The sequence below is a fragment of the Microcebus murinus genome, chromosome 10 (genome assembly GCF_040939455.1).
Source record: "Microcebus murinus isolate Inina chromosome 10, M.murinus_Inina_mat1.0, whole genome shotgun sequence".
Classification (NCBI taxonomy): domain Eukaryota; kingdom Metazoa; phylum Chordata; class Mammalia; order Primates; family Cheirogaleidae; genus Microcebus; species Microcebus murinus.
Genome location: NC_134113.1, coordinates 90,056,571 through 90,082,889, shown reverse-complemented (window position 1 = coordinate 90,082,889; position 26,319 = coordinate 90,056,571). Strand labels below are relative to the sequence as shown.

The 26,319-nt window shown below is 36.8% G+C and overlaps 1 protein-coding gene and 1 pseudogene across 1 annotated transcript in view; one reads left to right on the top strand and one right to left on the bottom strand.

Annotated features, from left to right (window-relative positions):
* Nucleotides 1-26,319, bottom strand: part of LRP6 (LDL receptor related protein 6) — a 188,566-nt gene that overhangs the window by 16,082 nt on the left and 146,165 nt on the right. The window contains exons 13-17 of the mRNA XM_020287629.2: nt 19,551-19,753; nt 17,189-17,400; nt 16,040-16,230; nt 4,234-4,443; nt 1,789-1,914 (exon numbers count right to left, since the gene is read on the bottom strand). Of these exons, the coding sequence (XP_020143218.1) occupies nt 1,789-1,914; nt 4,234-4,443; nt 16,040-16,230; nt 17,189-17,400; nt 19,551-19,753 (942 nt within the window). The remainder of the gene's footprint in view (nt 1-1,788; nt 1,915-4,233; nt 4,444-16,039; nt 16,231-17,188; nt 17,401-19,550; nt 19,754-26,319) is intronic.
* LOC142873494 (uncharacterized) lies at nt 2,924-3,052 on the top strand (annotated as a pseudogene).

Sequence of the window (26,319 nt, the reverse complement as noted above, 5' to 3'; positions counted from 1 at the left end):
AAATAAGAATCAGAACAGTAGTTACTTCTGGAATGGAACTGACCGGTAAGGGATATGAGGGTACTTTTCTTAATTGAAATGTTCTGTTATCTCAATTTGGGTGATGTGGCTATTGCTAACACAGTTGTATACGTCCGTCAAAGCTCATTAACTACCCATTTATACATATACTAAAAAAATAAACAAAACATACATGAAATAAATAATAATCACTAAATGTGCAAGAAAAAATAATCAAAGGCCCTTTAAAAGGCATTTTCTAACTAGAAGATTCTCAGTTTTATCTATGTTATCATTACCATAAAGGGGTTATTTTTCTAAAGTAACAGTCTAGCAACCTGATTTGGAAACATGTGCTATTTTGGTGTATGTGGTAAAATATACATAACTTAAAACTTACCAATTTAGCAATTTTAAAGGGTTTAGCTCAATGGCATTAAGTACATTCACATTATTGTGCAATTCTTGCTTATTTTTTAAATTCAAGTATCACAGCTTAACTTCTATTGTGCTCATATCTGATCTGCCTAACTAGATTGTAAGCTCCATCTCAAGGATTTTCAAATCCCCTGTCATCTAAGCAGAGTGTCCATAGTGGCTACTCAATACATACACTACTTATTTTTTTTAAAACTTAAAGTTATAAGAATAAAATTTACTTGTGATCCTACCCACCTAATCAACAATTTTTATATTTTGAGAACATATTCTCTTTCAATCTTTCTTTACAGAAATATATATTTTATGTACTTGTCACGACAGTAGAAAATGCCATTTTAATAACTTTTTGCCCCAATTTGAGCCAGCATTATGGCAACATTTTTACATCAACTTCATGATCATAACATTTAATAGCTGTATAAATGCAATTATTTTACTTGATAATTTTCCTACCATTAGAAATTAGCTTTTAATTTTTTTGCCACTGCAGATAACAGCATGATGTGGTCTTTTTCCTTCAGTTGAATTAACTTAGAATTATCCCCAAGAGGAGGATTTATGAATTAAGGGTATGAATACTATTACAACATTTGATACTGCCACACTATGATTTAACAAAGGAATGTATCAACCTGTTATGCTCCATGAGTGATCAAACCAATTTTAGTACAACATTATCACTACACTCAGTGATATCTTTTTAAAAATCTTTTTTTGCTACATAAATAAGAAAAACAATGGGAAACTGTTGGAGGATTTGAACCAAAAAATATTCTTTTCACTGGACATACTCCTGACAATGATACATAAATTGAGAGAATCTAGAATTCAGTGGATGAAGATTATACGAGGTAGAATTAATTGATTTTGTTATGTCCTCAGGGGGTAAGGAAGCTATGTTATTATTAGGAAATACACTTATTCACAGGCAGAAATTCACAGGCTGAAAAATGTAGTAATATACAATACATACAAGGGAATACTATTCAGCCTTCAAAAAGGAAGAAAATCTTGTCATTTATAATACAGATGAACCTGAGGGCATAATGTTAAGTGAGATAAGCAAAGCACAGAGAGACAAATACTGCATGATTTTACTTACATGTAGAGTGTATATAACTCAAACTCATTGAAACAGAGTAAAATGCTGGTTACCACAGGCTGGGAGATGAAGGGACTGGGTAAAAAAGGGAAGAAAAAAAAAGAATAACCCGAAAGACTAGTGTAGTATAGATACATGGAATAAAAGTAACCAATTAAGTTAGGAGACAGAGCAACTTCAGTGCCTAATTATAGAAGACTAATGTTGGCATCTAGGCTTGCACAAGAAAATTACAACATATTTACCTCCACATGATAGTTCATCTTGAAGCAGAACCAGGTGCATGGGGCAAGAACACCTTGTAGTACCATCTCCCTTTACAAGACAAATATGTGAACAGCCACCATTATCCTGAGCACAAGGGTGCTGTCCTGCACAAAAAAGAAAAAAAGAAAAAAGGACAATCCTGTCAAAATCAATCATTTATAAATTATATCATTTATAAATTCAAATCATTTATAAATTGTTTGGTTTTATACCAAACAAAAGAAAATCAAACATAAAATCAACTTGGACTTTATTTCTACACAATGATTTCTCACTCTATCTTCACACAACCTACAGGACAATATTTCTATCTAACCACTGTCTTTATTTTTCATTTTTGTAGAGATAGTATCTATATTGCCCAGGCTGTAGCCTCAAACTCCTGGCCCCAAGCAATACTCCCAACTTTGGTCTCTTGCCTCCCTAAGTGCTGGGATTACAAGCGTGAGCCACTGTAACCAGCTGGCCATTGTCTTTATACACAAAATACTTTAAGCAACATAATGGCACAATTGTTGTTAATTTCTGTGAAGACAAAAAGTTGATGATTGAAACTACAAAACTACTAGGGAGAATGCTGAGACATGGATATCATTCTATTCGAGACATAAGAATTCTCCTACCTATATTAAAGATTTTAACTCAAATTCTATATTTATAAAAGATGCTTTCACTCAAAAATTGTATTTTAATGAGGAATCCATTGAAAATTAAAGACTTATTAGAAGAAAAACCTTGGAGACATATGGAACTTAACCATTCAGAGACAGACAAAATTATTTGCTTGGTCAATTATAAAAGATAACTTGCAATGTTAAAAATGTCTAATTTCTTCATATTTGGGCTAAGTTAAATAAACAAACCATTAGGCAACTTTTCAAAGTCTGTTTCACAAGTTGTGTTTAAAGAAACCATTGCTTTGAATTTCCTATCTAACTTGTGTTAAAAGCAACTTGACATGTGTCATCACAAAATATCAACATCTAATGTAGCCACCATTTAAAATCTGACACTTCTAAAATAACACTGGCCTTGATTCAGTTTATGTTGATAAGATTGGGGGATTCATCTATCTACAAATAGGTATATTGTCTGTGTAAAACAGACATCGTAAGCTTTGCACAGTGGCAGTATTGTAGCCAATAAAGTTTATTCAAAGCGCCATTATTGCTAATTGAAAAAATAAAACAGACATCCTAAATTATATTAAATGTACAACCTTTATAGCAGTGTTTCTTAACTTTTTAATTCCAAGACGCTTTTGATGAAATCTCATCCCATCAAAAATTTCATTCTCTTTAATGTAATTAGAAATTTAAAATAATGTTTTTCTAAATATAAAGCCGTATTTAAATGTTGAGTTCCATAAAGAAGATACTCCCTCCTGAAATTCTGAAAACCTCTATTGAGACTTTCTGTAGTAAAATATTCATATGTCAACTGAATAAATAACTTAGGTATTATGTCATTATTACCTCATTTCTATTAAACGTTCAGCATGCATTATATGTCATAACATAAAATGACAACAATTCAAATTTTCTAATTCTCAAATATCTCTAACTTTACTTCTAAGTTCATGAATGGTAGCAACATAATGAACACAGGATCCGAACAAGGAATGATATTGTCATTCCTTTATTCTCCTTTCATGCTTCAATTAGATTTGAAAGCACTGTGCTGAGAAGTTAATGAGTTTCAACAGTTCTCTCTCCAGTAGAATTCCTGGTACCATCATGTAAGACCTATAATAGTGATTGCTATGAGGGTACTTTGATAATAGACATGTATTAACAAGAAACGAGAACAAAATGATTAGCTATTTTCAAAATTTTTCAATAAAATTAAAAAAAAATTATGACTACTTTTCTGAGCTAGCCAGAATTAAAAAATTTATCCAAGAGGAGGAAAAAACAAGAACTTACTGATTAACCACAGTCTTCTCCATGTTTACACACAAATGTTTAGTTTGTTTTTCTTAAGAATAATAAGGTTAATTCATATAACTATATTCCTCATTATATAAGATAAAATTTTTAATTTTGTTCAAACTATGGGATATAGAGGGAAGAAAAGAAATAGATGCTTTATACTACCACGGTATTCTCAAAGGAACTAAAAGAAATAAAGAGATGACATGACAGGCATAGTCATTGTTGTAACCTGGAGAAATTATTTTAAATGAGCAAGACCATGCCCTTCCTCCATTTCTGGTTTATGAGGAGAATATGTTTAATTTGAAAAAGCTCCCAGGTGAGCTTGATATAAGGCTTTAAAAGCATGAAGAGTTAAAAAAAAATGGCAAAACTAAAAGTAAATGAAAATCTTGATGATAAAAGAGGTCAAAAAGACAGAAAAGGACATATTAAATTCTTAAAACAAACATAAGTCCTCCCAATTAGCATTACCCCATCAGCACTTACTATATTCCTGCAGGTTCAGCTCCTTCACTGCATGAATGTCACTAAGCTGGGCAATTCGAGCCTGGACTTTGGTTCTACCCTCTTGACCTGTCATATCAATTTTTTCAATCATTTGCTGCTGTTTATCAATCCAATAGAGCCAGTTTTCAAACACAGTCAGTCCCACAGGCTGCAAGATATTGGAGTCTTCTAATACTATCCGGTTGGCACCTTGAAAAAGGAGAAAATTCAACAGAAATGATTCCTGTGGGTCATATCATACTTTCAACTTTCAACTACTTCATGACTACCAATAAGATTCTAAGAGTATGGAAAAGGAAAATACGTTAAGCTCTACCATGAAACTTGAAAGCCATGCTGATATATGGACACCAGAAAATAGATAATAAACAGACATTCATGTGCAATCAAGAGCAAATAAAGGCCCAATACACAGTAAATACTCTCTAGTCCATAGAAATGCAGAAAAGAACTTACAGCAATAGTTAAAATTTTTAATTATCAGAGTCCATTTTTCAAATGAAATTTTATGAAAAATCCTAACTTATAACACATGAAAATGGCACTTCTCTGAAGGAAGCAGTGGTGGTGAACCCAGAGCTTTGTAGTCTTGGTATCTCCCACTTGTGATGTATACCTGAGGCATCCATGAAGAACTCCACCCTCACTCCACCTGGCTTCTCAGAATACAGTTTGAAAAAAATGACTGAGAATTTACCTGGTGCAAACCTCACATCAATGTAAGAATTATTTTCACATCACAGAGCCAGCCATACTCTGAAGAAAGAACTTGTTCTACTGTTAGACAGTGAGAAAGTTCTTCCATACAGTGGGCTGAAATCTGTGTCCATGCACCTCTCCTGTTCATGGTTCTCTCTCACTCAAAAAGAAAAAATATAACCATTCCTTCCCTCTTCTCCATAAAAGTCCTTCAAGTATTTATAGAAAGTTTTCATGGTTCCTAAGTCCTGAGTTCAATCAAAGAAAGACATTAGCTAATAAATTGGAAATACCAAGGAAATCTAGGAAAGAGGCAAGCATAATGCAAAGTTGTAATATTAATAAATGAAGAAAAGTGGGGAGACATTCCAGATAGGAAGGCATTGCCTAAGTCAACATTCAGATCCATGGTAGTTTAAGCACAAGTTTACTCCAAAACTTGTGCTCCACTAGTTTAAGCACAAGTTCCCTCCAAAAAGTCTACTAAAATGGTGGTTAAAAAAAAAAAAGACATAAACCCACAAGGACAAAGAAGGACAAAGAGTAGACAAGAATAGAAAAGTGATATGAAATTTGGAAGATGGAGAACAGAAAGATGAGGGATAATAACATAGCAACCCAGAGCAGCTGGGTTGAAACCAGTTGAAACCAGTTAGCTCAGAAATTGGAAGCACCAGGTTAGGGCTGAAAAAAAGAGTATTAATTAAAAATATGTGTAAGAAGTTAATGCAGCTCCTAGATCTCCTCTCTTACTCTGGCAGAAGATATGCTTTCTAAAGAGGGTGAACCAAACTTTAATACACCAGGCAAAACCAAAGTGTGCCATAAATGGGTCACAGGGGAATTATTTAGAAGTCTACTTTGTAATTGGTCAGACCCTCCCCAACATCCTTCAAGAACACCAGGTAGCCCACTTTTATCCTCATGCAGGAGACTAAAAGATTTCTCTATAGGAAAAACAAAAACAAAACAACAAACAAAAACAATTAAAAAAAAAATCTGAAGGGCTGGGTGAGGTAGCTCACACATATAATTCTAGCACTTTGGGAAGCCCAACACAGGAGGATCACCTGAGGTCAGGAGTTCAAGACCAGCCTGAGCAACACAGCAAGACCCCTACAAAAAATAGAAAAATCAGCTGGCTGTGGTGGCACACACCCGTAGTCTCAGCTGCTCAGGAGGCAGAGGCAGGGGTATTACTTGAGCCCAGGAGTTTGAGGTTGCAGTGAGCTATGATAACACCACTGTATACTCGCTTAGGTAACAGAAGGAGATCCTATCTCCAAAAAAAACAAAAATTAATAAAAGTTCAAGTGAGATTTCTCAGTAAGACTTAATATCCAAGAGTAAAGAATTCCAGATGTCACCTGGGAGCCCCATTAGAAAATAGTCAGATATCTATAAGAAATTTACTGAGTCACAAGCAGCAGCACAAGGCAGCGTTTTCACTGCTTCATACTAAATATAAACAGACAACTGAGGATCACCAATTTTTTTTAACATTTACCTTTAAATTTTGAAGCCTAAGACAAATAGAACAAAGCAACTTAGAAAAAAAGACACAATTAAAAACAGAAGAAAATAAGCTGATAACAATTTTTAAAAACTAAAGAAAAGGACAAAACATTTCTTTTTATGAGGCGAATGTAACCTTGATGGCAAAACCCCAACAAATATTGTAACAAAGGAAAATCATAGAGTAGTTCTCTCTCATGAGATAGATACAAAAATCTTAAAATAAAAAATAAAAAAGATGCATTCAGTGAACAAAAAAGAATCCTTGGAAACTAAAAGCATTATACCTAGAAATTAAAAAAAATTTGCCAAAGGGTTGGAAGATAAATTTAAGAAGCACTCCTAGAAGTAGAACCAAAAGACAAAGAGATGGATAATAGGCAAGAAAAATACAGTTACAGCCAAGAATGTCAAGCATCAAAATGAAAGTTCCAGAATGAGAAAATGGAAAACACATTATGAAATAATAAATTATGAAAAAAATAATAAGAAAACGTTCTAGAACTCAAGCTATAAGTTTCCAGATAGATAGGACTCACCTAATTAGTAACCAGTGGAAAAAAGAGGGAAGAAGAGGAAAGGGAAGGAGAAAGGAGAGAAAAGGAGAAAGGAAAAGGAAGAAAAAAGAAAGAGAGTAAGAAGAGAGGGAAGGGGGAGGGGGGAGGAAAAAGGGAAGGAAGGCAGGTAGGCAAGCAGGCACAAAGGCACATTATCAAATTTGACGATGTTGGAGAAAAAGAGAAGATATTAAATGCTTCTGGAGGGAAAAATAAAGAATCACATCACATATAAAGAGTCAGGAATTACAATTACATCATACTTCCTAATGATACAAGATGTTCAAAGACAATGGGGTTCTATCTCCAAAATTCTGAGAGAAAATAGCTATAAAACATGAAAATAAATTATCAACCAAGTGTGAGGAGGAAAAAAAGTTTCAAACAAGATCAAGAACTTTAACCTCCTATGAGCCCCTTTTCAAGAAGGTACTAGAAGATGGTCTGTATTAAGAAAAGGAATTAACCAAAAGAAACAGAGTCTAGGAAACTGCAGGTTCAGCACCAAGGAAACTGGTAAGTGTAATCCCAAGATAATGAAGAAAGGAAGTTGGCCTAGGAAGCAAGCAGTGAGAAGGAAGTGTCAGTAAAACACTGGAACCAATAAGGAAAAGATGCCTGTTTGTTAAACACACTAAGCATTCACTAAGTGTAATCTACTAACTAGGCTCTGTGGTGACTAAAAATATGAAATAGAAAAAGATGCCATGATAAAAGTTTATGATTATCTGTGCATATATAAAGAAGAAAAAAAAAGCAAATTGACAGTAAGCTTTTTCAGAGAACAGAAAAGGACGAAACATTTCTTTTTATGAGGCTGATATAACCTTGATGGCAAAACCCCAACAAATATTATAACAAAGGAAAACTACAGAGGAGTTCTTTCTCATGAGATAGATACAAAAATCTTAAAAAACAACATCAGCAAATCAAATCCAGCAATATATAAAAAGAATAATGTATCATGCTAAATTTTATTTATTTCTTAATTTGAAAAAGAAATTTTTATCTACAGAAAAACCTTAGCAAACATAATATTTAATCATGAAGTACTGAATGCTTCCCCCAAGATCAAGAAAAACCAAGGATTCTATCATCATTCTATTCAACAATGTATTGCAGGACTCAGCCAATGTAATAAGGCAAAAAGGAAAAAAAGGACTAGAAAGGAAAACATAAAACTTTCATTATTTGTAGAAACATGATTCTGTTATATAAAAAATCCTAAAGATAAATGTATTTAGAAAGATTCCTCAGTACAGGCTCAATATACCAGAGGGAGGGAAAAATTAATTTTATTTCTATATTCCAGTTATAACCAGAAAATTAAATATTATGAATTTAGAATACTCTTTACCATCAGCATTCAAAAGCACCAAATATTAAGGAATAATAACTCCAATGAAAGATAGGCAAGGCCTGAACATAACTATAAATTATAAAAACTATAAAACATTGAGAGAAATTAAAGATCTAAATAGAGAGCTATGCCATGTTCATGGCTTAGAAGGCTAATATTATCAAGATAATAATTCTTTCTAAACTGATTTATCAATTTAATGCAAGCCCAATCACCCTCTTAGCTGGCTTTTTTGAGGGAGGGGGAAGCAGAAACTCACAAGCTGATTCTATAATACAATGTATATAGAAATTGCAAAGAGTCAATCTTAAAGGTAATCTTAAAGAAATATTAAAGATACAGATAAATCTATTGCAAAGAAATAGATAATAATTAAGACAGTATAAGTAATGACAAAGTAACCAAGGAAACATCAGAGTCTAGAAACAAATATCTTTGTGACTTTGCAGCAGATGAAGATTTCTTAACATAAAAGGTGCTAATCATAAAAGGAAAAATAATAAATCATGCTACATTAAAATTAAGAGCTTCCTTTTCATTTAAAAATACTACTGGAAGAGTAAAAAAGATAAACCACAAACTAGGAAAGGATTTATGCAAGACATACCTTTGGCCAAGGATTCATATCCAGAATGTACAAAGAACCCTATACATCAACGGACTTTCAAGTTACCAGCACACTTTAATCTTACACAAAACTGTTCTGGAAATTAGAAAATTAGGGACTATTCCCAATATATTTTAAGAAGCAAATATAACTTCAATATCAAAACCAAAGATAGTTTAAGAATGCTAAGTCAGGCCGGGAGCAGTGGCTCATGCCTGTAATCCTAGCACTCTGGGAGGCCGAGGCGGGCGGATCGCTCGAGGTCAGGAGTTCGAAAGCAGCCTGAGCAAGAGCGAGACCCCGTCTCTACTATAAATAGAAAGAAATTAATTGGCCAACTAATATACATAGAAAAAATTAGCTGGGCATGGTGGCACATGCCTGTAGTCCCAGCTACTCGGGAGGCTGAGGCAGAAGGATTGCTTGAGCCCAGGAGTCTGAGGTTGCTGTGAGCTAGGCTGATGCCATGGCACTCACTCTAGCAAGACTCTGTCTCAAAAAAAAAAAAAAAAAAAAAAAAAAAAAAGAATGCTAAATCATAAGCTAATCTGTCCAGTAAGCTAATTTCAGCAACGCATTTCAAAATGCATCATAAACAAGTTGAATTAACTCATGAAAAAGGCATGATAATGGCACAGGTTAATAATCCATGTGACAGAATAGATTCATACAATAGAATGCAAAAACTGACTCATGGCTAGTTGAGGTGGCTCATGCCTATAACCCTAGGGAGGCTGAGGCGGGAGGATTGCTTGAGCTCAGGAGTTCAAAACCAGCCAGAGCAAGAGCGAGACCCCGTCTTTACTAAAAATAGAAAAAATTAGCTGGGCATGGTGACACCTGACTATAGTCCCAGCTACGAAAGAGACTGAGGCAAGAGTATCACTTGAGCCTGGAAGTTTGAGGTTTCAGAAAGCTACAATATCGATGCTGTACTCTAGCCTAGGCAAGAGAGACTGCCTCAAAAGAAAAAAAAAAATCACCATAGAAAAAACTATACAGATATACTAAAATTGTTAAACAAGACCAAAGTATAAAAAGGAAAAAAAAAAAAAGGATACTCACATTTACTTCAGCAGCATATACTTAAAAAAAAGGAATACTCCATAGTCATGGATAAAAAGAATGAATTTCCTAAACATGCCAATTCTCCTCAATTTCCACTTGAGGGGTATTTATTACCTTGCTATGGTACACTAACTGAAGCTACCTCTATGACTAAAGGACATAAAATGATCCTGAAACCTAAAATACCTATGCTGTCTTGCGTGATGTCAGACAAACACTTGAATGGGGACGGCAGTGCCCATAGAGTACACGATAAAATGAAAATGGATCATGCTACCTGGGGAAGGTAAGTGGGAAATACAGGCAAGAAGCTTTTTCTTCCCCTAGGACTGATCTAGAACTGTGTGAGGAGTTGCTGGATTCTATCATCACTTGGACAGAACCTTATAAACAGCTCTCAACTGACTGACAAAGAGCTGCTTGGTTTGTGGATGAGTTTCAAGATGAATGGACAATGCCCTATTTAGAAGGACACCACTCTAATCGAAGAAGGCAAAAACAAATCAGTTCAGTGGGCTGACTGCATACTGAAGAACTGAGCAGTGGTAAAAGCCCCTCTTGTGTTTGGGATTTCACTGACTCACGGTCAGGGATAATGGCAATGGAAGCCTGCCCTATTAAAGGTATGACCACATGGGGCTCAAATTTCTAACCCTATAAAAATCTGAGGGGTAGATTAAAGGAGGACATGTCATCGTCTATCAGAAGACAGTGCAGAGATGGGCTGAATCTAGACATGTTTCTTTCTTCGACAGGGTCTTGCTCTGTCGTCCAGGCTAGAGTGCAGTGGTGTCACCACAGCTCACTGCAACCTCCAACTCCTGGGCTCAAGTGATCCTCCTGCCTCAGCCTCCTGAGCAGCTGGGACTACAAGCATGTGCCACTACACCTGGCTAATTTTTCTATTTTTTTGTGTGTGTAGAGTTGGGGGGTCTCACTATGTTGCTCAGGCTGGTCTTGAACTCCTGGCCTCAAGTGATCCTCCCACCTTGGCCTCCCAAAGTGCTAGAATTACAGGTGTGAGCCACCACATCCATCCTAGACATGTTCCTTTTGGACACACTTAGGCACACAATTCCAATAAGAAATGTTCTGTCTCATGATTAGAACCAGAGGTCACTATGTTAAGAGAAATAAGTAGGCACAGAAAGACAAATACAGCATGTTCTCACTCTTATGTTGGCGCTAAAAGAGTTGTAAGAGCATAATGATAGATACCGGAGGCAGGGAAGGGGGTGTGAGTGGGGGTTGGGAGGATGAAGAGAGGTTGGCTAATGTGTATAAACATACAGTTAGGTAGAAGGAACAAGTTCTAGTATTTTATAGCAGAGTTGGGTAACTACAGTAAACAACAATTTATATTTCAAAATATACTGAATATTTTATAATAGCTAGAAGAGAGGACCAGAAATGCTCCCACTACACGGAAATGATAAATACTCGAGGTGAAGAATACTCTAAATACCCTGACATGATCATTATATAGTCTATGCATATAACAAAATATCACATATACCCCATAATCATATACAAATATTATGTATCAATAAATTCTTTTAATTAAAAAAAAGAATTGTTCTATCTGTCAACAAAAGAGACAGAGACTGCCAATGGCTCTAGGGCAGATTCCCTGGTGGGAAGGCCCAGAACACAGCTGGCAAGTGAGACTGATGCTGGTAGCCCTAGGGAACTACAAATGGGTCCTGACAGGAACAGACACTCATTCTGGATTAAGCTTGGCTTAACTACTAGAAGATGCAAATGCTTAGAGTACTATTAAAATACCAGAACAGGCCGGGCATGGTGGCTCACACCTGTAATTCTAGCACTCTGGGAGGCCGAAACAGGAGGATTACTTGAGATCAGGAGCTCAAGACCAGCCTGTGCAAAAGCGAGACCCCATCTCTACTAAAAATAGAAAAATTAGCCAGGTGTCATGGTGCACGCCTACAGTCCCAGCTACTCGGGAAGCTGAGGCAGGAGAATCACTGGAGTCCAGGAGTTTGAGGTTACAGTGAGCTATGATGACACCACTACACTTTACCCAGGCGACAGAGCAAGACTCTGTCTCAGAAAAAAAACACAACAAAACAGAAATAGTACATGGATTTGGCCAATCATTTCTTAAGACCAAGGAACACACTGTACAGCCCATAATAGCCAACGATGGGCAAAGAAATATCCTCCGAAGAGTGACGGTTTGACACAGAAGTGGAATAAGCAATCAAAACACTAGTTATCTAAAACAGAAAGCGATAAAATTCTAAAGGGCTGGTTTACATACCTTCACACATTTGTGCTCACACTCAACACGAGTGGGACTAAAGGAGTATCCCACTAGCTGTTTTTCCAGTTGGTTTGGGGAACAAGGCATGGGGAAGAATGTTGGTGTAACTGTGCAATTCTTGCTAAGGGAAGAGTACACTGCTGTAATGATTGTATTCTTTTTTCTTTCTTCCCCACACCACATCAATTTCCCCCTCCTACCTGATGCAGTAGTGGTCCTAGGAACAAGGTTGCAACTATAAGTGCTGGAAGCAGGGATGATTTCTAAGCAAAGCAACTGCAAGTATGTTTATAAACCTTATGTCACAAATCCTAAGGGCCTGATGGAGGTGGGTTGTGCCTTCACTTCATCTAGTTAAATTGGGGCTAAGAGTGAATGCAGCTATATTGCCAGGTGGTAAAGATGGCTCACTAATTTTACATATAGGTAAACTTACCCTATGTAAATGAGAGTGGACAGGGCTGGGGGGCACTTGCTAGACTTGTACTGCTGCCTACAATCTAGACCAGCACAGTGGCCAATTCTAACATCTCTTCCAAAAGTGAAAACGTTTGAGTATTAATGGAGAGAAGGAAGCTGACGGCAAAAGAATAATAAATGGGTTATAAATTGAGGGAAATCTAATATATAACCTCCGGGGAGGGGGAAGGCTAAAGGTTAAGTTGAACACCAATGGCCAATGGTTTAATCCATCATGCCCAGGTAATAAGACCTCCCTAAAAACCCAAAGGACAGAATCTGGAAAGCTAAACACCTGAGGTTCCTGAGAGTGGCATGCCCAGAGAGGGCATGGAAGCTCTGGATACCTTGCCGTGTATCTCTTCATCTGTATCCTTTGTAATATCCTTTATAATAAACCAGTAATTGTAAAAACAAAACACTACTGTATTGGTAAAAATCTAGAAGTCTGGCAATTCCAAGTGCTGGAGTGGCAACTCTCCTATGTCACCAGTGGAAACTTCAAATTGATACAATTGCTTCACCACCTGGAAATATCTAGTCAAGTTAAATATATACATACCATACTACATAGCAACTCCACTACTACTTTTAGGCCATAGAGAAATGTTCAAACAAGAACATTCACTGCAGCACTGTTTTTAATGGCAAAAAATTGGAAATAGCATTTTAGATAGACAGTAGAAGAGAGGAAATATAGAATAGTCATGCAATGAAATATTATTTAGCATTGAAAATAAGTGACAAAGTTGGTGGATCAACATGAATCATCTCAAACCATGACATTTCTAAAAAAGAAAGCTACAAAAGAATACATATGAGACTATTTACATTAGGTTTAAAAAGTGAAAAAATTTTGAGGCAGAGAGAAAGACTGTGTGTGTGTGTGATAAAATAAACACACACACATTTCAAACATGCATTGCAAAACAAAACAAAATATCAAAAGTTACCTCTGGAAAAAAGAAGAGAAAAGAATTAGGGAAGGGTACACAAGGGCTTCAAGATCCCAATGTTTTATTTCAAGGGAGGGAAGAAGAAAGGATGAACCAAAAGAAAATATACATCTAAACACTAAAATTTGACAAAGTTGGATGGTGGATACTCTCTACTTTCTGTATGTTTGTTGGAACCATTTCATAATTAAGGGTGAAAAAAACCCATGCATAGAAAAAAATGGAAGTTAATTCATGAAGTGTTAACAATGATAATGTTTTAAAGAATGTTTTCTTCTTTTATTTTCTAAGATTTCTTTAATGAACATGTGTTATTTTTATAACTAAAAACAAGCATCATAAATGAAGAGACAGAGAGGGAGAGAAAAGGAAAGAGGGGGCAAAGCCATTTCCAACACTAAAGTTTAAACACTGACATAAATACAAATTAGAGTGATAGAAGAGATGCAGATGATCAGATGAGGGAAAGAAAAAGGCATGTAAATACACATGCATGACCATTTACATGACTGACTAGAATCAGAGAAAGCATAATGGAAAGGAAGCATTTGAACCTAAAGAGATTTTTTTTTTTTTAGTTTTTTAAAAAATTGCAAAGGTATTCAAACATGTAAAAATTCAAATGATACACAAGTAGTTGTAATATTTTAGTATGCTAATGTTCTAGACTTTTCTCAAGATTGTTTGCTTATTTCTTGAGGAAAATGCTGACATATATGCTCATGTTCCCTAACAGGATGTATACATTTAGTATGTATGTGTGTATAGTATGCATGTAATACTAGTTTTATATTTTAAACAAAACTTAGATCTTAATAACCATTTTCATGCAATTTAATTTTTAAAAATCATCTATGTCAATTCACACAGGTCTACCTTATTCTTAAGAATGACTAATATTCCATACAGTGATACACTAGAATGTATTTCTCCATGAAAGACTATCATGAATACTGCTCAGTGAATACCCTTGTACATTTGGGTCAGTATTTCTGTAAGAAATCTAAAAGGAAAACTGCCACATCAAAGGGAATGCATAAATTTTGATAATTACTGCAAATTGCCCTCCATAAAGGTTCTGCCCATTTCTACTTCCACCAATGCAGATAAGAGCATGCTGGCCAATATACTCTGGTCAATGCTAAGTATAACCAACTTGAACATATTTTTGCTACTCTGATAGACACAAACAGTGTAATATTTAATTTTATTTCCCTGATCACTAATGAGGCCATACAGAGCATCTGGATATCAGAAGTTGGGAGCAGGGGAGGTAACTATGATTATAGACAGAGAACTGCAGAGAAATGAGAAAGTAGAAGTCTAGCTTAAGACCAACAAATGATTTAATTTCGTTAAAATACCAGGAATATAAAGGCCATGATAAGCTTGTAAAGGGTGAATACCAACTTATGTGTACAACTAGACTTTTTTTCCATAGGTTATGAGACTACCCTGAAGATTTTTCAAATAAAGTAGTGACATTAAAACCATGCTTCAGAAAATTTAGGAGCTGTGTGTAAACATTCATGGGAAAAAAAAACAACAAAGGAGATCAATCATAGGCTAAAATTCAGACCAGAGATGATAAGAACATAATCTAGAACAGAAGAATTAGGAAAGGAGATGAAATATATTAGACATATATTATTTACATGGCGAAGATCAAGAAAACTGGCACGTAATTAGATAACGGGAAGTAATTACATTGATGGTTGAAGAAAAAGCTCTTCACCAACAAACTTGAAGCCGACTACATTTAGTAAGTAAAACTGTCTAGAAATGTGTATAAAAATCATACCATTCAGAAAAAATACAAATGCTATTAACCACTTCGGTATGGCGCTCACCGGCCACGAAACCTTGCCCACAGCTGGCACTCATAGTCCACACGATGGTTTGTGCTGTGCATTGATGACGAATCCCTTTTGCTCTTGTGTGATGAGGAAAGCTTTAAAGCACTGAAAGCTTGTTTTACTTTACAGGTAGCTTTACTTGTAATGTAAATCAGAATAGGTAACATATACATATATGTTTTCATTACATTATTTTTAAATGTTCACAATTTTATTTTGATAAATGAAAAATTAGAAAAGTCATAACACAGCTGTCAGCTAAAGTCACTGTGTGTGTTCATCTGTGGCTATTAACTATAGTCGATGCTCAGCTGTGCATATTCATCAGTGGCTATAGATTACAGTCGACGCTCTTACCGAAGTGGTTAAAGAATGACTTTAAAAACTCAAATCAAAATTAAGAAACACATTTCTTGGGTACCTGAGAGATCACTGCTTTCAATTCGCCGAAGATCTGAATCAGCCCAAAAGAGCTTGCCCAACCTGCTATCAAGGGCTAAAGCAATTGGTTTACTCAAGCCACTGAAAAAGAGGACCTCCCGTTCTGTTCCATCCAAAGCAGCCCGTTCGATTTTGGGAGACCTTTCCTGCAGATTGGTAAAATACATATATCTAAAGAGAGGGGAAGAAAAAGGTAAGTTACTAAAATAAGAAACCATATAAAATGAGAATATTCTTATTGATTAAGACAAATGGAGGTAAAATGATATTTTTAAAACTCTTTTTTAAATGATCTAAAATAGATTTTTGAGAAAGGTTATGGGATACTTTTACTACTTTCAATAATAACAACAAAGGTATACAGATAGAAGTTCTTTGGCAGCTAACTTTTATAGGTTAATAGAACACTGTTAGACACAGGCATAGCTATACTTCTAGAATAACACAATAAATTAAAGGTCAGTGACCAGAGAGTCCTAGACACAAAAGTTTTAATCCTTTTCTAATTAACCTATTTAATAACTAAAAATAAGTCATACATGATTCATTTCTTATATTTAACTTGTAGATTTCATCCCTTTCCTATAATTCTTTTGATGTAAGCTATTCATTCAGATATAATTGAGTACTGAATATTTGTTAAGTGCAAAGCTCTGTATTAAATGAAAAAACAAACAAACAAAACATTAGTTCTTATCATAAAGGAGCCTAAAGTCTAGTAGGAAATATAAGACTCAAAAACTCTTAAGTATAAGGTAAATTGGAAAGGACTAAGTGTAACTATTAATAGAAAGGCACAGAAACAGAGTGCTGAGTTTTCAGAAGAGGGGAAAAGTTACATCTGGCTGGGGGTGGGGTAGATTAAGAAAAACTTCATGTAGGATATGGCAGTTGAAATGGTCCTGGAGGTATGGGTAGGATTTAGAACTAAAGCAATAGTGACCAAGGAAAGAAATTCTAACCAATGAAATCAGAAAAGTAAAAGAAAGCTGCAACAAAATATAGGAGCAAACGGATGGAGAGAATACTGAAGCACAGGACACTTAAAGGTAGATGAATAACGGGCTGAAAAAGAAGATTGTGGAAGTCTCAGATGCCATGCTATCTGAATGCAACTTTGGTAACATACCCTTTCTCTGGGTTTACCACAATGGCTCGAGGTCTGTCTTGTTCGCCTTTTAGCACCACTCCAATTGATCTCCCATCTAATCTTGTCACATTAATGACATTGGTAGCCTCACAAGTCCAGTAGATGTAGCGGCTATAAATATCAATGCTGAGGTCATAGGGTTGTATTTCTAGGTTCTGATTTGGAACCGAGCTCACAACCACAGTAAAGCCCTAGGGAAAAGACACACACGAAAAATTAGACTCCGGGGCAGACAGCCCCAAGGCAATCATTCACAGTGCTTACACCTATGTGGTCACACACCTGAGAAGGATCTCTCATGTCTTAAGGAGCATTTCTTACTGATAAAATTTTTTATAGGTAATGTGCTTCTTTCTTAACATATGTCTCAAATGTTCCTTGGGTTATTATAACCTGGGACAGAAGAGAGCGGTGAGGCCAGACTAGCTGCTCCAAGAAGTTGATAATGCCTTGAGATTCAGAGATAGAAGTGAGAAGGTGGCAACTGCCTCCTGTAACCTAGAGATAACTGTGGATAGACCCACACTCTGGAAATCCCTCTAGAGCAATGGTTCTCAGGTAGAGGCCTCCATGGGCATTTGGTCATGTTGGAGACATTTCTGATTGTCACAACTATGGAGTGTAACTGGCAACTAGTGGGTACACTTGATCTCAGCCAAAAGGCCAAGAAACTATTCTAGTGAGTAGAGGCCAGGGACGCTGCTAAACATTATACAATGTACAGGGCAGCCCCCCACAACAAACAATTATCCAGCCCCAAAATGTCAAGGGTGTCAAATTGAAAAACCCTGTTGCAGAGACAATACCAACTATTCAGGGTTACAAATCAAATCTATCAATCATCCCTTTCTCTGATCCTAAAATCCATACATACCACAAACTTTTTTTAATAAAGTGAAACAAAACAAGAAGAGAGATTTTATCCATTTGTTCCATCTGAGTAAGTTACATTTTATTTACTCGGTATCTCTGAAGTAAAGAATACCTTAATGAAGTTACCTAATATATCTGCCATGTCCTTGGCCGTATAGTAACTAAAATTTCTACCTACTAGTTATCAGCCCCATTAGTCCTGGCCTATATAGTGCATCTGAACTATGTATCTATGACTATACCCCCAAATGATCACTCAGCAGCCCTAAATATATTACCTCCTTACTCTTCATTATGAGATAAGACATAGTGAAAAACAGTAATCGAATTTCCCTAAATTTTAATACATTCAAAATATATCTTAGTATCACTGCTATAAGGAAGACAACAGATAATTATTTATAGTAATCCCAGTCTAACAAGTGATTGGGCACAGAAAGAAAGAAGTATGGATAGTGGTATGTGAATCCATGACTGGTACGTTAACACAGGTAAGGGTTATTGATAATATCCTTATTCCCATCCCACAGTCACCAAATAATATTTACTAGATTAATGACAACACATTCTCAATGTCTTAAATTTTACTGAGATTGGGTTATACGCTTCCTATCCTCTGAATCTTATAAGTAATAGTTTATTAGTAATGTAAATATTATTTATTGAGTCCCTGCTATGTAACAGGTAAGGACTATATGCTTTGCATTCCTTTTAGCTTAAAAAAGTTCATAAGGATCCCAGTGAGTGATAGAGCTGGGATCAAACCAAGGCCTATTTCTTTATGTTTTGTATGCTTTTTTTTTTTTTTTTTTTTTTGAGACAGAGTCTCGCTTTGTTGCCCAGGCTAGAGTGAGTGCCGTGGCGTCCTAGCTCACAGCAACCTCAAACTCCTGGGCTCGAGTGATCCTTCTGCCTCAGCCTCCCGGGCAGCTGGGACTACAGGCATGCGCCACCATGCCCGGCTAATTTTTTATATATATATATCAGTTGGCCAATTAATTTCTTTCTATTTATAGTAGAGATGGGGTCTCGCTCTTGCTCAGGCTGGTTTTGAACTCCTGACCTTGAGCAATCCGCCCGCCTCGGCCTCCCAAGAGCTAGGATTACAGGCGTGAGCCACAGCGCCCGGCCAACCAAGGCCTATTTCAAAGCTTCTAATATCCCCTACAAATGAAATCATAAGGAAAGATTACATAAATGAATGTGGGTGGCAGTGACAAAGCCATCACCAATATAAGAGCTTAAGTTATCCTAATACAATTTTCATCATCAAACAACTGTTTACTCAAAGATCACCAGAAGGAAAAAAAGCTATGTAGGTACAGAATTTAGTTTAATACAGACAAACACACAAACACACATCTCTCTCTCTCTCTCTTAAGCAGAGTCAAGACTTAAGTGAACAGAATGGCTGGTTAGTCTAGTCACTAGTCAGAAGAAATGGATTTTAAACTGAGCCCTGAATTACCTGACTGCCATCCTCTTGTGCCTTTCGGATCACGTTTTGTCTTGAGTCAATCCAATAGAGTTGCTTGTCCAGTGGGTCATAGTCAATGGCCCGGACATTCCGAAGGCTATGGATAGGAAGGATGATGTCAGGGCTCTGTTGTTCATCAATCACCATGCGGTTGATGGCACTCTTTTGACTGAAGAGCAGGAAGGTGGTAGGAGCTTAAAGAAAGAAAAGAGCAAATCTGAAATACAATTACTCTAAGTCCTGTATCATTATCCAACGATTTGGATATCTGTTGTATGTATCTCATATAAAACAGACATAAGATGTTGAAGAAGTAAGGCTATGGAGAGAATTCTTTGGCATGCCCTCAACAACTCTCTTCAGAGTAACACTAATCAGCACTCTGATTACCAAACCAGTTATGATCTTACCCATTGGCATAACCTCTTAGCCTAGTTTTCTACATATTGTCCACAGAGATACCACAGGAGACTTCATTTCAATTAGGCATTTGATAAAGATTTACAAAATTCTCCTTGTCATGTGAATTAATCCCACTTCATGAAATGGGAAAATGCAACAGAGACCTTTCCCTTTCCTTGGGACTAGGCATCTGATTACTATGTAGTCATCTTTAATACAGGACAACATCTAGAAAAGAATGGCATTTGAGAGTGCTACCAACAAATTCAGAGTCTAATAACATTTTTAAAACCCTCATTAAAAATACATATACATTCTATAATTATATTCTATTTTCTTGGTGCTCTATTTTCTTCATCACCTAAATCCAGTTAAACTTTGTCCTTGTCAGGAATATAAAACATAAATAGACAAGCCAGGACTCCTTGCTTTATTTCTTCCTATGTCCCATTCTTCACAGCTCCATTATTTATGGTCCCTCAGAGTACTTTACATTTACACTCAAATGCATACTGGCTTAAATCCCAAAGGAACCTATTGGTACTCACAAAGAAACCTGGTATTCACAACACTGCAATTCTGCTTCATTTAAGTTCTTCATTAGTCAAAAGCCCACACTCAGGCTTGGAAGATTTAGAAAGCATCCTAATTATCTCACAGGACATCTCTATTATCTGGAGTCTATCACACATTGATTTAACAACTTTAGCAATTTTAGTAGAGCCTATGCCTTAAGTAGTAAAAACACATTTCACACAGAACAGCTAAAAAGTCTCCTACCATCTTTTTTTTGGAAAGAATTTTTGGCAGTACTACTTTCTTAGTGAAGCAAGAGAAAAGGGCTCCAAATTTAAGTTTCCACCAAAATAAGCACCACTTGTACTAAGACACACAATGAGACTTAGAAAAAAGACCCCTCCCCCCAGAGATCTAGTTCCCAAATTCTACTGCCTAGGAAGCAATTGAACAAATATATATATTTGGCTCCCAGTCTATTTTGCTGGGTACTCTTTTTTTCCAAGTCAAGTTTTAATCTTCAATAAGATTTCACAATTAGGTGTGGACTTTGTTGTTCTATTAAATAGAAATGTGGATTAACATAAAGCCAAATGTGGCTCCAAATAAATGTTGGTTCCAAAGAGTCTACTCAAAGACATTAAAAATTATGATTAATTGGCTCAATATTTCTAAAAGGAAGCTGATGTTTTGACTTAGTTATAAGTCCATCAGTGCTTAAAGTGACACAGAATATGCCATTTTAAAAGCCCAAATCAATCCTATCCAACTTATGTAAACTCTAACCACCATGCCCACATGTTTTATAGAATGGTGCTTTAAAAACTGTCCCATCTGGTTGTATGAGTCTTGCAGTCCCACAATGAAGGCAGCAACATGAAGAAGTTGGAGCATGAGGTATAAGTAAAAGGGAGTTTTTCAGCTGTCTTTTGAAAGGCACAAGTGTTCACGGGTAGCTTAAAGGAAGGCACTGCTCTTGCGTAAGAACAGAATAAATTATAAGGTCAAGCCCATCATGTATGACTATGCCATTTGTGTACTGTGCCAAGGGTATTGAGTAGGAACTGAAATCCAGGCCACACTACATTAGCTATGCCATGCACCTGTGAGGCTAAATCTGCCCAGAGGGAATGTCTTTCCCAATTCACACAAAGGTGCCATACAGGCCACTTCAGTACCAAACAAAAGATTACACAATTTGGCTTCCCGTTTCCTCTCTTTATTTACTCTGGTCCAGCAACACCAGCCTCCTAGGTGTTCCTCTAACATATCAGACATGTTCCCCTCAAGGCCTCTTCATTTACAGCCCCCTTTTGCTTGACAGGTCTTCCCCCAGATATCCACATAGCTCATTTCCTTGCCTCTTTCAGTTCTTTTTTTTTTTTTTTTTTTTTGAGACAGAGTCTCGCTTTCTTGCCTAGGCTAGAGTGAGTGCCATGGCGTCAGCCTAGCTCACAGCAACCTCAAACTCCTGGGCTCAAGTGATCCTCCTGCCTCAGCCTCCCGAGTAGCTGGGACTACAGGCACAAGCCACCATGCCCGGCTGATCTTTTTATATATATATATATTAGTTGGCCAATTAATTTCTTTCTATTTTTTATGGTAGAGACGGGGTCTCGCTCAGGCTGGTTTTGAACTCCTGACCTTGAGCAATCCGCCCGCCTCGGCCTCCCAGAGTGCTAGGATTACAGGCGTGAGCCACCGCGCCCGGCCTAAGTTCTTGACATAAATGTCACTTTTTCAGTAAAAAATTCCTTGATCACCCTATTTAACTCTGTGATCCCTGCTACCATCACTCTTTCTTACTCTTAATATTTCTCCACAATACTTATCACCATCTAACTCCTGATAGTTTATTTAGTCCATTACCTTTCCTACTGGAGTATAAGCCTTATGAAGGCAAGGATTTATGTCTATTTCATTCATTGCTATATTTTCCACTGGCTGAAATAATTCCCAGTATGTAGCAGATGTTCAGTAAATAGTGAGAGCATAAATGAAGAAACAAATAAAGAAATAAGCATTAGAGCCAGGCACAGTGGTACGTGTCTGTAGTCCCAGCTATTCAGGAAGCTGAGGTAGGAGGATTGATTGAGCCCAGGAGTTTGAGTCCAGCCTGGGAAACACAGCTAGTGAGACTCCATCTCTTTAAAAAATAAAATAAAATTTAAAAATCAAGTATACAAGCATTGGATGACAAGGAGAGCCCTGTAACCATGACTTTGAAAGTAAGAAAATAAAATTATTTGAGAGAGAGAAAAAAATGAACATTTATTGAGGACCTCCAACATGTTACATATCATACTAGATGGTATTTTCCCCCTGAATTATCTCCATTTCATAGAGGAGGAAACTGAGGCTCAGAAAAGTTAAGCAGTTTTTCCAAGGTCACAAATATTGAATGGAAGAGCACATATCTTTTTCCAGATTCTGTCCTGCTTCTTTATTCATTTAACAACAGTTTCTTGAGTGTATACCATATACCAAGCACTATTTAAGGCACCTAAGATGCATCAGTGAAGAAAACAGAAAAATTGCTGCTTCGTGATGTGTATATTCTAGTAAACAGTAAGCAATAAATATCATAAAGAAGAAAGTTATAGAATATATACAGTAGAGTATACAAATTATATACTATATAAAAGGTTGATAAGTGCTAGCGGAAAAAGAAAAAGTATCAGTAAGGGGCAGTGGCAATGACAAGACAGGTGGAAGGACAACTTGCAATTTTAGTGTAGACCAGGTCTCACTGTGAAGATCACAAATAAGCAAAGACTTAGAAGCGAAAGATATCCAGGCAAATATGTGCAGGAAGAACATTCCTGGAGAGGAAATAAGTGGTATGATAGTCCTGAGATGGAGTAACCGGCATATTTGAAACTAGCAATGAGTCCAGTGTGACTGTCGTGGAGAAAGCAAGGGAGAAAATAGTATAAGATGAGGGTAGAGAAGGAAATCGGGGGATGGGATGGAGAAGGGTTTACCAAATGTGGGGTAGAGACTATGTAGAACCAGGCAGGCCGCTGTAAGAACCAGGTTTTACTCTGTGTGAAAAGAGAAGTCATTTTAAGGTTTTGAGCACAGAAATAACATGACCTGATTTAGCTTTTACAACAGGTCAAGGAGCAAATTATACAATGTTAGAAAACTTTTGAGGGTAAGTACTTTGTGTTAAACTCTTGTAATATGCCTTGGAACCAAAAAAATCTCTACAGAAATATTAAATAGTACCCCATTATTTACAAAAAGCATGCAAGAAGCCTACTGAAGCGCTGCTGATCTACCTCAGAAAGGCAGCCAACAGAGATGCTAGGAACACTCAATAGTAATTTCTCATCACCTTCAAAACACAAACAAGCATGAGTATAAGCAGCTAAAACAGTAATGATCCCCCAAAAGTCTTTAAATATTTGTTTTGTCTCCATCCTACATCAGTTATTATCCCATTTTCTCCTTCCATTCAAAGCCAAACTTCTTGAAAGAGATGTCTATATATGCTACTGTCTCTTCCTTTTTTTCCACTCACTTTTTAATCCACTCCAATCTGCCTTTCACCATTATTTCCCTGAAATCACTTTCTTTAGGGTTACCAATAACCACCCTTACCCAAAATCCAATGACTCCTATTTTAGACCTCACCTTACTTAACTTCACAGCAGCATTCAACACAGTTCACTTCTGGAACACCCTTATCTCTCTCTTCTGTGGCTCTGTTCTCCCTGCTTGTCCTCTTACCTCGCTGGCTGCCACTTCTCAATGTCCTTAGTGAACTTTCCGTCCTCAACTAGAGTTCCTTAGGTCCCTTGTTGTCTCTCCACCAGAAGTTAGCAAACTATGGCCCACAAGTCAAATCTGGCCTACTGCTTGTGTTTGTAATAAAATGTTATTAGAATTCAGGATGCCCATTTAAAAAATATATCGTCTATGGCTGCTTTCATGTTACAGTGGACAGAGCTATGAAGAGCTGAGAAGGTGTAACAGAGCCTGTACACTCAACAAGGCCTAGCCCCTTACAGAAAAAGTTTCCTGGCTCCTATATTGTATCTTCTCCCTGGGTAATCTTACTCACTTTAAATACATCATGGCTATACCAAAATTTATATCTCTAACTCATCTCTCTCCTCTGTAGTCCATCTACTATGACACCTAATCGAGAAGTTATCCTTGCTTTCTGTATTTCTTCCTTACATATAACCCATTAATAAGTTTTGTTCTTTCTAGCCTCAAAATATACCTTGAACTTCTCAGCATCTCTCCATTGCCACACACACCACTGCCACTGCAGCCCGGGCCTACCTGCATCACCATATTGTCTAACTGACCTCCTTGCTGCTGCTCCTTCTCCCCAGATATCAGGTCATGTATCTTATTTAATCTTCAAAACAACACCATAAGGTGGTTACTGTGACTATTCTCATTTGACAAAGGAGATAAACTAAGCCTTAAAAAAATTTATTTTGCTTGCATAAAGCAAAAAGCTAATATATTCCAAAGTACAACCACTTAATCATTAAAGTATATGCTTATATTCTTTTTATTTCACAATTGAAGCCTGTGTCAGAAGAGACTAAATCCTTTCCTATGTGATTTCTAATATGTTCTCTCAGGTGCAGAATACAGCAATTTTTCTTCCTAGACAGTATCTCTCACTGTCACCCAGGCTGAAGTCCAGTGGCCTCATCATAGCTCACAGCAACCTCAAACTCCTGGGCTCAAGTGATCCTCCCACCTCAGCTTCCTGAGAACCTGGGACTATAGATGCGTGCCACCATGCCCAGCTAATTTTTTTTTAATGTTTTTGTAGAGATGGAATCTCTCTATGTTGCTAGTCTCAACTCCTGGCCTCAAGCGATCCTCTCATCTTGGTCTTCCAAAATGCTGGGATTACAAGTGTCAGCCACAGCTGGCTTTTTTTTTTTTTTTTTTTTTTTGGAGACAGAGTCTCACTTTGTTGCCCAGGCTACAGTGAGTGCTGTGGCATCAGCCTAGCTCACAGCAACCTCAAACTCTGGGCTCAAGCGATCCTGCTGCCTCAGCCTCCCAAGTAGCTGGGACTACAGGCATGCGTCACCGTGCCCGGCTAATTTTTTCTATATATATTAGTTGGCCAATAAATTTCTTTCTATTTATAGTAGAGACAGGGTCTCACTCTTGCTCAGGCTGGTTTTGAACTCCTGACCTCGAGCAATCCACCCGCCTTGGCCTCCCAGAGTACTAGGATTACAGGCATGAGCCACCGCGCCTGGCTTTTTTTTTTTAAGAGAGAGAGTCTCACTCTGTCACCCAGGCTGGAGTGCAGTGGCAAGATCATAATTCACTGTGACCTTGAACTCCAAGGTTCAAGTGATCAGAGAATCACTTCTAGCCAACAATGTTTTGTTATACATTTTGTTAGCACTGGGTGTGTATGTGTTTGTGAATTAATGTGAATTACTTGCCAAGCTTTAAAAATCAGGAGATACTGTAGTACTCTCCACCCAAAAAAAGAATCTAGATTCATTACTGGAGAAATCGGGTAACCTCAGCTATAGTTAAGTAGCAACTGCCCACTATGTTCCCAGCATGTGCTTTCCAGCTCCCTATCTATCAACTGTTATTTTATATTGAGTTAAATTTTCTCATATACATTTTCAGTGTGGTCTCTTACACATTTAAATATTTTATGTTTGTTATCAAAATCTGTGGGATACAGCAAAAGCATTCCTGAGAGGAAAACTAATAGCATTAAATGCTCACATCTAAAAGACAAAAGGTTCACAAATTAACAAACTAATAAACAGTCTCAAGGGACTGGAAAAGGAAGAGCAAATCAATCCTAAACCTAGCAGAAGAAAAGAAATAA